The 11,231-nt window shown below is 54.8% G+C and overlaps 1 protein-coding gene and 1 long non-coding RNA gene across 3 annotated transcripts in view; one reads left to right on the forward strand and one right to left on the reverse strand.

Moving 5' to 3' along the window:
• The window catches only part of LOC105548557, an 84,451-nt gene that overhangs the window by 34,888 nt on the left and 38,332 nt on the right, over positions 1–11,231 (forward strand). The window lies entirely within an intron of this gene.
• The window catches only part of ZNF385A (zinc finger protein 385A), a 23,237-nt gene continuing 13,382 nt past the window's right edge, over positions 1,377–11,231 (reverse strand). Inside the window, exons 3-8 of one of the 2 annotated variants that reach the window (XM_011992625.1) lie at positions 8,126–8,236; positions 6,242–6,404; positions 3,712–3,954; positions 3,171–3,340; positions 2,870–2,965; positions 1,377–2,727 (exon numbers count right to left, since the gene is read on the reverse strand). In XM_011992625.1, coding sequence (XP_011848015.1) covers positions 2,497–2,727; positions 2,870–2,965; positions 3,171–3,340; positions 3,712–3,954; positions 6,242–6,404; positions 8,126–8,236 — 1,014 coding nt within the window. In that variant the 3' untranslated portion in view covers positions 1,377–2,496. The remainder of the gene's footprint in view (positions 2,728–2,869; positions 2,966–3,170; positions 3,341–3,711; positions 3,955–6,241; positions 6,405–8,125; positions 8,237–11,231) is intronic. The other variant, XM_011992626.1, reaches the window with a different exon arrangement.

Consider the following 11,231-nt stretch of genomic DNA (forward strand, 5'->3'; position numbering starts at 1 on the left):
AAAAAAAAAAAAAAAAAAAAAAAAAAAGGAAATGTGGGAGGAGGAGCAGGCTTAGGGAAAGGGGTAAATAATGAATTCAGTTTTAAACTAGCAGACTTGAGGTACTTGTGGGGTATGCTAGTATCCCAGACTCTCTAATCCCAATTTCTTCCAGTCACTATCTCCTTCCCCACATGTGACCCAGCCCCTGCTTTTCTTTACCCACTCTTCTATAGGGCCTCTCTTGTTCCTCATCTTTCTGAATCCTCCCACCCCTTTTAAAGCTAGATTTACCTGAAAACAGACATGAAAACAAACACCAAAACACTCCTTACTGGGTTCCAATTCTGAACCCACAGTGAACACCCACCTTTCAGCTTCACAGTTGACAAACCCGGGAGGCCCCCATTCCCCTCTTCTTCCTGTTTAACAGACATCATCCCAACTTCCCTCCTCCTTTCTTCTGCAAGACTGGAAAGTGGGTAGAGAGGGGGAAGTGAGCAGAGATGAAAGTCAGGAGGACCTCACATAGATTCTGGGTTTTGGTTTGGGCTTTTTGTTTGAACTTCCTGCCACTCAGTAGGGATAGAGGGGGTCAGGATTACTGGCTGCTCTTGAGAGTGTATGGTTGATCCAAATTTTGAGGATAACGGAGAGACCATTTTCCTCACACACCATGTGAGAGACAGCTGAACAGTGTTTCCTTGTCTCACAGACTATTTAAGGGGCCAGTTGAGAAGGTATTCTAGTATATCTGTAAATGGCACAGTCTCAGTTCTTCAGTCTTGGATACATGAGATCTTAATGAACCTTTAAAAGACTCAAGTCTCCTCATTTTGAAGACTGTGACACTGAGGTGCAGAGAGGGCAAGGACTGACTCAAGGTCACTATTTATGTGGGGCCAGAGCCTAGAGCTCAGATCCCCAGTCTCTGCCCCCCTTTCTTCCTGTGCCTTGAGTCTCGCTGGCGTGGGTTTCCCACCAGACACACAAAAGCCTGGATTCTTTTCTTTGTCTGAGACAGAGTCTAGACCCATCTGCGTGGAATCTCGAGACACATTGCAGGAGCGGCTTAGCCTCGGGCTTAGACTCCTTTTCCGGGTCGTTGGCGCCGCCTTGTGGAGTTGTGGCAAATTCTCAACAGCTGCAGCTGCAGTCCCAGACTTGGACTCGAAATGATCCCCCAGGCCAAGTTTACACAAGCTGGACGAAAGTGGGGGTGGGTGGGATGGGGAGCCTCTGCTCACTTTGCACAAGCCTCATATTTTGCCTCCCCCGATTTCCTTTTTCCTCCTCCTTCTCGCGCCCTTTCCTCTCTCTGTGCCGGTCCCATACAGATACATTTCCCGATAGAATTGCTCCCCAAACAGCGGGCAAATACAGAGTCTGATCCAGGGGCAGAGGGCAGAACAAATTCAGACTTTATTGTCGGGGAGAGCAAAACGGGGAGGACCGTGGGTGGGGGGCCGGGGTTGCTACATTGTCAAGCAGAAAGAGTTGATGGGAAGGGGAAGACCAGTGTAGGCCGGACCCCTCCCGGGTCGGCGGCTGAAGGGTTTACGATACGGAAACCACGAAGTCGGGGGCGGGGGCGGGGTGTCACACCCCGCCCGGGTTGTGCAGTGGAGGTGACTGGTGGGAGGGGACAGCCATGAGGTCTAGGAACTGGGATCGGGGAGGCTACAGACTCGGCGAATTCTGCGGAAGGGGAGGGGCGGGGGCGAGGCTTCTATTGCTTTTTGCTCACAGTTTTGCGGAAGGCGAGGCGGGGGTGGGCTTGGACTGGACACCCCTTGCCCCCCTCGGTACCCCTTGGGCGATGGGTGCTGGTGAAAAGAATGGAACCCGGACTAGGGAGGAAGAAGGCGAGGGAAAGGTCTATGGTGGCATCTCCTTGGTCCCACCCAAGTGCCGGAGATGCCCCCAAGTGCTGCCCCCTGCGATGGGCCCTGCTAGACCTGGGGCTGGGGCATGGTGCGGGGCGGGCACAGTGAGGTTGCAGGCGGTAAAACCAAAGTGCTTATGAGGGACCCAGGATCCCGCCTGCTCCCCTCCCCCTACGGAGGAAGGGGGTGTTCACGGAAGCGCTTCAGTTTGGGGTAGGGGGCCGGAGTCCCAGAGTCCGCTTATTGCCAAGAAAATCCATTTCTGTCCCCCCGGACCCCCACCATGGCTTGTGAACCCCGTTTTGTGCTAGGTTTGGGGGGGAAGGGCTGGATGGACATGGCTTTTGGGAGGGGGGGTGTCTCCAAGGGGGCTCGGGGGTGAGACGGCCCCCCCTTTTCTAGGGGAGAGGGAAAGGCAGGGGGCGGGGTTCCCTGAGATCTGGGGTGTTCCCCCCCTTCTGAAGCCCCCCTCCCCCGCTACCCCTCCCCTTTCCTGGAACCCCGTATCTCGGGGTGGGGGGGGAAGGAGAGATCATTTAGGGAGTGCCGGGAGGAGGGGCGGGCTGGGAGCCCGGAGGCCTGGGTCCCGGCTGGAGGTGGGGAGTTGAATGGGAGGGGTTCAGGGTTGAGGTCAGTAGGGGGAGAAGAGGATGGGTCCGTGCGCAGTTCGGATGGGTCCGGGGGCCGGGTGAAGCAGAGGGTGAGTGATCGGCGGTCCCTGGAGAAGAGGTGCGGCTGGAGCCGGGCGCAGGGACAGCGGCGAGCCTGCTGCCGCTGCCATCACTGCAGCCACCGCCAGGGGGCTGGGGAGAAGGCCGCCCGCCAGGGACTTGGGCAGCTCCTTGGAGAAAGTCAGCGTGCCCTGAAGCGGGCGAAAGGCAGAGGAAGAGAGAAGTCACCCAGCGGTCCTGCAAACCATGCCTCTCCCTGGGCAAAGCCCGCGTCCCTCTCTCCTCCCCGCCCGCGCCCTCCCCTTGCCGAATTCCCCAGCATCCAGGCCTCACCGCCAGCTCCCCGGCGCCCCTAGACTTCTTGTGACGGCTCAGTAGTGGGTTGGGCTTCCCGGCCACTCCGTCTCGGTGCCGCCGGCTGGAGATGTGCTGCAGAGACCAGTGGGTAGGGGGCTGTGAGCTCCCGGAAAGGGGCAACAGCAAGGGGGTATAATCAAGCTCCAAGCACCGGGCCCCTCCCATCTGGCCCGCTGGGGAAAACCCTGAAGAAAGGCCTTTACTCAAGCTCCTTGCTCTCCTTCCCCACTTAGAGGGTGGAGCTTCCCAGAATTTCTGGGAAGGGCCTTAGACCCACCTGTTTCAGTTGGACCTCCGAGTTGACCTTGACATTGCAGATCTCACAGTGGAAAGTTCGGTCCTGGGCAGGAGCCTCTGGTTCCCCCGGGGTGGGAGGCCCCAGCCGAGGGTAAGCTTTGATGGGCCCCAGCCCACTTCGGGCCTCCAGAATTGTCTTGTGCTTAGTACCTGGAGCCCAGGGAGGGCAGGAGGTAAGGGGTGGAAGAAAAATTATCCAGGCCTACTGGGCCTCAAATCTGCACGTTCCCAGTTACAATATGAGGGGGAAGGGGTGGGCGCAGTGTGGGTTCTTTCCAAGCTCCTTGGGACCCTCCCAAACAGGTGGATCAGGAGAGAGTCATAGGTAAGGAGTAAGGTGGAAGGGGGAGCTGAGGAAGTAAAGGGCTAAGGAACAGGGGAGAGGGCTGGAGAAGGAGATAGGCAGATAGGCTGATAGGTCTTAGATGGTCTAGGGATGTTGGAAGCCAGGAGCATTAGGATGTAGAGGCAGGGGTGGCCTGAGGACAGGAGAGTCTGGGTGGGGGCAGGGGAGTCCATACCTTTGTTATGTGCCTCAAGCTGGGACAGGGAGTTCACAGCCACCTTGCACAGAGCACAGTAGAGCAGCCGCTTGGCTTTCTCCTCCTCTTCCTTGCTACCCCCAGGCAAGGAAGCTGGGGCTGGAGTCCCCCCTTCACCCTTGGTTACACCCTGACCAGTCTCCGGAATGCTGGGAGGGGATGGGGAGCCAGGCTGTTTCTCTGGGGATCCTGGGGCTGGCCCCAGTCCATTCTCCATGGAAACTGTTGTTGGGGGAGAAACATGGGGATCACCCTAGATGGCTCTTGGAGAAGACTCTTCATGTGGAAGAGTCCCCCCCCCCACCCGATTTCCTGGAGGGCAAGAGACCAGGAGTCCCCACCCTGTTACAACATGCATGCTCTCATGTCCTGGTCCAGAGCCAGATGTGGTCCAGCTGCCGCAGGCTGGGTGTGAAACTCCAACGCTTGGCTCATTCTCCATTAGCTGGGAATGGCCAAGGGGTCCAGCCTCACCAGCCTACCTTCAGGGTGAAGCCGGCAGCAAGCCCAGCCAGGGGGAGAGGCATGGAACAAGGATATAGCCCTCAGTGGCCTGCCAGCCAGTCTGGGCTTCCTGCCAGGACAGCCCCTTCCCGGAGTCTTGCCCAGCCCCTGGGAAGTACACGAAAGAGCCCTAGGAAGGGGCAGAGGCAGGGTGAGGAAAGGTCTGGAGAGAGAAACACAGGCATGGCAAAAGGGAAACAGAAACAGCAGAACCGGAGAGGGAAGAAACAGGGATGCAGGCTGCTCTATAATTCATGGCTTGATTAAAGATGCACAGGCCCTAGGCCTCAGTGCTGGGTTCTGGCCTCTGTACAGGGGAAACTCTAGCACTCCCATTCTTGCTCCAGCAGCTGATCCAGTTTCCGGGTCATGGCGAGGCTGGCAGTGGGGGTGGGGAGCTTGTGGGAGGGGAACTCCTCACCCCTCCAGGTACCCATTTGCTTGTTCATTCTATGTCCTTCCCCTTATTTCTCTTACTTTTTTCTGACATTCTTCACCTCCATCCCAATCCAGACAGCACATCCACATCTCAGTCTGGACAGGACTTCATGGTTTATAAAGCAGGGCAGGTATAGTTATCCTGCCTATATCCTCAGATACTGTAGGAACTACATGAGGTAATACGTGTGAAGTGCTGTTCAAGAAATGTTAGCTATCACCATCATCACCATCATCATCATCCTCTTCCTCTCCATTTTACAGAGATGTTAACAAACTAACCCAAGATGATCAGGCTAAGAAGCAGCCAAAGAACAATTAGAACTCAGCTTCCCATGGCCGGGACGGTGGCTCACGCCTGTGATCCCAGCACTTTGGGAGGCGGAGGTGGGTGGATCTCTTGAGGTCAGGAGTTTGAGACCAGCCTGGGCAACACGGTGAAACCCTTTCTATACTAAAAATACAAAAATTACCCAGGCGAGGTGGTGGGTGTCTGTAATCCCAGCTACTCAGGAGGCTGAGGCAGGAGAATCGCTTGAGCCCAGGAGGTGGAGATTGCAGTGAGCTGAGATTGTGTCACTGCACTCCAGCCTGGGAGACAGAGTGAGACTCCGTCTCAAAAAACAAACAAACAAAAAACAAAAAACAGAACTCAGTTTCCCCACCTGCCCACTCACTCTCTCTGTGCATCCCTGAGGGGGTTTTGTGTGTGTGTGTGTGTGTGTGTGTGTGTGTGTGTGTTTATTGAGAATGGGGGCCTGGTTTCCAATCTGGTAGTACAGATGTTTGTTTCTCATTCTTCTTAGGGTGGGGCAGGAAGGCCAGGCAAGGATAAGGATGGAGATGTTAGGTCTCTCTGGAATTGGCCATGATTGACATCTGATGTGGTAATCCCAGGATGGGGGTGGCTCATATCTTCCTATCTCAATATTCCTGTTCCAGTTTCTTGGCTGGAAGTATGGCTGAGGATGGTCAGCAGCCATGAGGAAAAAGGAATCTTGTAAACTTGGAAAAGACCTCAAAGATCTTAGTCTCACTCCTCTATTTCCCAGAAACAAACAAACAAACAAACAAACAAACAAACAAACACAAACACCTCTGACTAGGGAGGTCAAAAGATCTACTACCCAACATCATCCAGGGAGTTTCCTAGGTTTCTTGCACTGTCTGTCTTCCCTGAGGGGAGCCCCAGTGGGGCAGGAACTCAGATATTCTGATTCCCTTCCCTGCCCCTCTCCCTAAGATGAAAAGGCCTCTCTCTGGATTTGATGGTTCTCTTTTTCTTGGGGATGTTTGCCAGGTGGCCTCACCCTAGCCCCTCTCTGAGTCACTGGGCTGTGGGGAGGACAGACAGTGGGGACTCTGTTGAGAGGAGCTGTGGTGGGGGTAAGGGTGACAGGATGGAAATTTTACATCACTGTGCTTGGCTCCAGGACTCACCTTGGGTGGGGGTGGGGGTATAGGGACTGAGGAAGAGAGAGATGGAAGCAGAGGAGAGTTCTGGGAAAGGGGGAGAGAAGAGAGAAGACAGAGATCAGTTGAAGAATATGGGGGGATTCAGACACACCTGGACGGGGTGCTACACCATCCCCATTTGTCGGGGTGCTGCCTGGGGGGGCTGGGTCTCCAGGTTCTCGGATGCCAGACTCCCTGCCTCTGGTCTTGGCGGCCTCAATGCCTTTGACTCGTCGGGCGTGGCGGTTACCCTTGTAGTGTGCCTCAGCCTGGCTCTTTAGGGATGGAGGAAGAAAATGGAATCTGAGATCACCTTTCATCTGACGGATCTCCCCACAGAGCTCCCTCAAGTCCTGGGTGATCTCAGCAGGCTGCAGTTAATTTTTCTGTATACCAATGAGATATAAAGCTCCATGCCAATAAGTCCTGATTATTCCTGGGGCTCAGACTAGCTTCTCAAGCTTGAGTCCCTGGGAACCTAGGCCCCCACCTAGTTCAGACTCCACCCTACCACCACACCCAGGGCCTGGCTGCTGACTCAGACCCCTTACCTAGTCCTAGTAGAGAGAGGGGGACCACAAACCTATGGAAGAGTTATAAATTGGGAGAGGCCTAGCAATCCAGTCAGTCAGCATCCTCTTAGATCCCAAGGCTATGTGCCCAAGTCCTCTGCCCCTAGGATCCAGCCTTTGCTGCTTTCACCCTGAGGCTGGAAGTCCCAGGATCCCTGATGCCTGGGCTCTGTCCTGACTACTCCACCCTCGGTCTCATTTTCCCTGAAGTCTCTGTGGACACCCTGGAGGACCCTGGCCCCAAGCCCAACTCTGGGGACAGAAACAGCAGTGGAGACAGCTGTCAAAACAGAACCATTTGATGGGGGAGGGTAGGGTAGGGCAAAAAGAGGGAAGGGCTATCAGCTTTTGGCTCCCTGCCCCTCTAGTCGTCCACCATCCACCAGTGAGTGGAGCCAGGGTTGATAGACAGGATGCCTGGGGTCCAAGCTTAAAGGAGAGGCCTAATGCTGGGTTAGTCCTGCCTTCCCCTCCCCACCCTGCTCCACTCCCATATATACCCCCGCTAAGAATGTACAATCCTGGAGGCACAGGGTCACCCAGACAAGGGCAGAAATAAAAGGTGTGGATAGGCAGGAAAAGAAGATTGACAGCCTAGAGGTAGGGTAGCGGTGTGCAGAGCCCAGTAGTATGGAGAGAGAGAGAGTGTGTGTGTGTGTGTGTGTGTGTCTGGGTACTGGGTAGAGAAACAGAACATGCTTTTATTTTCCCGTACTCAGCAGAATGAGGCTCTCTGTTTTTCTCCAAAAGCTCTCAGGACCTGCACCCCACAAAGTCCCCTCTAGACCCGCACACACTCCACAGAGTTCCAGTGGAGCCTCAGAGGGAGGAAATCTGGGAGGCTGGACGTTTGGGTTTTGGGTTTTGGGTAGCTTCTTCCCAGGGGAAAGCCCCATAGGAGAAGAGTAGGGGCCAGGCCTTGTGTGTGATTTGGAGGGAGGAGAATGGAAATGGGGTGGAGAGAGAAGGAAGCCAGAAAGTTAGAGGGAAGTGGGTGGGCCAGGGAGGAGTTTAGCAGAGGCCAAAGAGGACAGAGGCTCTGTGGGGGAGCCAATGACCTAACTCTGCCCCGTGCCCAAGAACCAGTGAGCCAGAGGCCACACTCCTGCTCAGACACTGATGGCCACCTATGTTCCAAGAAGCTCTGAACCAGGGATGCCCAAGTCTCAAGGGAAGGAGGGATCAACGTTAGAGGACTGATCTACTTCATGTCAAAATACACAGCAATGTCTTGTCCCTCTCCAGTGCCTTCCACAAGACCCTGCCTCTCCTGCGGTATCCCTATTCCCTGCTCTTTGCCTACTATCCCCTTAATCCCTGTCCCTCACCCAGAGTAAGCCTTCTTACCCAGCCTCTGCCCTCCCTCAAGGTCCCCTGCTGCCCCTGCCCCACCCATTGGGTAGATGAGCAGCTTGGCTTCTTACCTGAGAATTGAAGCGGATTTGACAGACATTACAGGAAATGACGGGGCGCTTGGTCTTGAGCAAGGGTCCCCCAAAAGTGTGGGAGAGCACAGCCTTCTGTACAGGGTCCATCTGTGGAGGCAGACTGGGGTGAGCTGGGAACCCTAGCGCAAGCTCATGTCCAGCATTCCCCCAACACAGATATCTGTGTTGAACCAAGGTCCCCAGACCATTTCTATCCCTTAATATGCCTGAGGGCTCTGAGCCTCAGTCTTCTGTTTCTCTCTTAGCCCAATCTTCATAGCACTGAAAGGGACCTGATCGATAACTGGCCCAATGCTCCCATTTTACAGAACATAGAAGTGGTTTGCCCAACGTCACACCATGAGTTAATAGCAGATCTGGTATCTGAACCTGGACTCCTGCCTTGGTCCATCATACCATGAACATCCAACTCTGTCGCCTTGACTTATCTCCTACAGTGAAGCCAATCTACCAGAGGCCTCTGACATGAAGTCCCAAAGCACCCTAGATCCTAGGGCCTTCAGCTGAAGCCTCTGAACCCTTTGGGCCTCCAATCTGGGGTAAGACTATCACCAAGCCCAGCCTCTGGTCCCAGGAGACAGATGTTCCCAGCCTCCCATCTCTGGGCCCCTGGTCACCCTAACACATTCCCTCTCTGGACCTCTTAAAGGCAACAACTTCTAGAGGGAGTAAAAGAACTCAGGAGAGAGTAGGAGCTCCTAGTGAATCATGGGGACTAAGTGGGGCGACCTAAGCACCTGGGCTGGCCCGAGGCAACCCAGGGATCTTCTGAACCTTCTCTCCCTGATCATGAGGGTTTCTAGGGCAGAGCTGCGGGGCTGGGCGGGATTAGGAACCATCCCTGTCCCCACCCTGGGTCAGCAGATGTCTTTGCAGTCTCCTGCCAAGAGTTCACATGTGGAAGGGAGAGGATGGGAGTTTCTCTGAGGTTTTCTACTATCAGGGGATGAAACCAGGGGCTCAGAGGCATGAAAACTGCCTCCCTCAACAGTTCTCCTCCCTTTTGGCCTCTAGGAAGCTAGGGAGAGGCAAGACTGGAATGTAGCTGAGACTGAAGATTGGGGGATGGCTGGGCTCTCTCCTAAGAATAGGACAGAATTAGGACTGAAACCTTATCTTCCAGGTAGAGGGATCAAGTGAAAAATAGTTGCTGGGGACTTGGAATTTTTATCTCCTCAGCCGAGCCCGTCTCTGTGACAGGTCTTTAGGGTTTCCAATGAGACACTGGTGAGAGAACAAGAAGTGGGGGAAAGTGGTAAGAGTCGGAAAAGCCCTGCCCTCTGGACTCTCCTTTGCCTCTCCCCAGTAGTTTCACTGGCTGGGTGGGGTTAATGGCAGGAAATGGGCTTTAGTATCCCTGTGAAATAGATGGTGGCCTCATCCATTCTGCTCCATTTGGGTAGCGCTGAAGGCAGGGACCATGACTGGGTTCAGATAACTGGTCTGACTAACAAGGTCAATCTCTTGGCCTACTCTTGGTTGGAAAGAAGCCTCTCTAAGGACTCACTTTTTTACCTCAGCTTCTCAGAAGCCCCAGTCACATCCAAGGAAAAGCCAAACAGGAGAACGGGTGTGTCTGTGTGTGTTAGGCAGGCTGTGATCAATCTGTGCATGGGTGGAGTGTGAATAAGTGTCATGTACTGTGCGTACATCATTTATATATCAACATTCTGCGTTGGGGGCTTTGGTGACACCATGAATGGTCAGGTGGTGTGATCTTCAGCTGTGTGTTTATCGGTGTGAATGTGTGATGTGTTTGGCAGAAAGACAGACAGACCAAGTTGGAGACAGGCTTTCATCAGAAAGGGGAGACAGACGGCTGCTCTCAGCTCCCAGTCTCCAGGCCTTAGTCCTTCCGATTTAGAGACCCCCGACTCTGTTCCAGAGTTCTTCTCAGCCCTGGGCTTCCTCACAGGCTGGGTGGGGAATGGGAATTCAAACAGAAACTCAGTCTGGGCCAGGAAACCCAAGTTGGATGAAAACAGTAGGGAGAGAGGAGCGGGATGGAAGCGGAGAGCAGTCTCCTGGTTCTGTCTATGCTCTGTCCCATCATCCCAGCCTGCTCTCCAGAGGGGCTGAGGACACAGGACCCCGAGGATGACTTGTGGACTGGCCATCCCAGCATCCATACCCTGAGAATGGTTCCTGTCCTACCTGGGTCCTTCCTCCAGGGTGAGAACCTTAGCTCTTGCACAACCCCCTCCCCTGGTTTAAGTCCACAAACACCAACTAGGAGTGGGAGTGGGGAGTGGGGAAGAGGGCACCAGTGGAGTCAGGTGGGTGCTTCCCACCCTCCTCCAGCAACTAAGGAGACACCAGGCTGAAGGTGAGGACTCCTGGGCCCAATCCCTGCGCAGGTGGAATGTGAGCCACTGAAGTGCTGCTCCAGGCCAAGGTCAGGAGGCCCCGGTGACCTAGATGAGGGCTCCCTGGGGAGGGGTGAAGGCCAGCACCTCCCAGAGCCCATCTCACTCCAGAACCTCTTCCCTGGGATGCTGGCTTGGACACGGCCTGGAAAGGTCCATAAAACAGTCCCCTCCCACCTGCCCTCCAACAGTAGACATGAAGGGGAACCGCTCCCTGAAGCTGGGGCAAAATGAATCAGGAAGGGCAAGGGAGAGGGAGGGGGGAAACCAGATCAGGAACACGAGGGGTGCTATGATTATATTTCCTTCCATTGCCCTTTATCTGATGGAACCTGCTGCCCCTTGTGTGAGCACCCCACTTCCCCACCCACCACAATTAAGATGAAAAGGGAAAGGTGGTGGAATCTCAGGGATGGGAAGACCTGAGGAAGGACTGAGATAGGAAAGAGAAGGAGCTAGGGGGTATGTACAGAGCAGGTGGAAGCTGGTGGGGGAGGGATGCTGGGAAGGAGCCGGGGCTGGAGAGGAGGGATCTGATCAGTGTGGTCATTGGAGGGCAGGTGTAGGACCTGACAGGAAGTCTGAAGATTTGGGGGACTCCGAGAATGTGGGAAGCAGAGGTGAGGGTATCCAGTATGGTGGCAGTAGTCTGGGGGCATGAGCTGGGATCCCGAGATTGGTTAGGGCCGCGCCGGTGTGGGGGATGGGCCGGACAA

The sequence above is a fragment of the Mandrillus leucophaeus genome, unplaced genomic scaffold, assembly GCF_000951045.1.
Source record: "Mandrillus leucophaeus isolate KB7577 unplaced genomic scaffold, Mleu.le_1.0 Scaffold414, whole genome shotgun sequence".
NCBI classification, from domain to species: Eukaryota; Metazoa; Chordata; class Mammalia; order Primates; family Cercopithecidae; genus Mandrillus; species Mandrillus leucophaeus.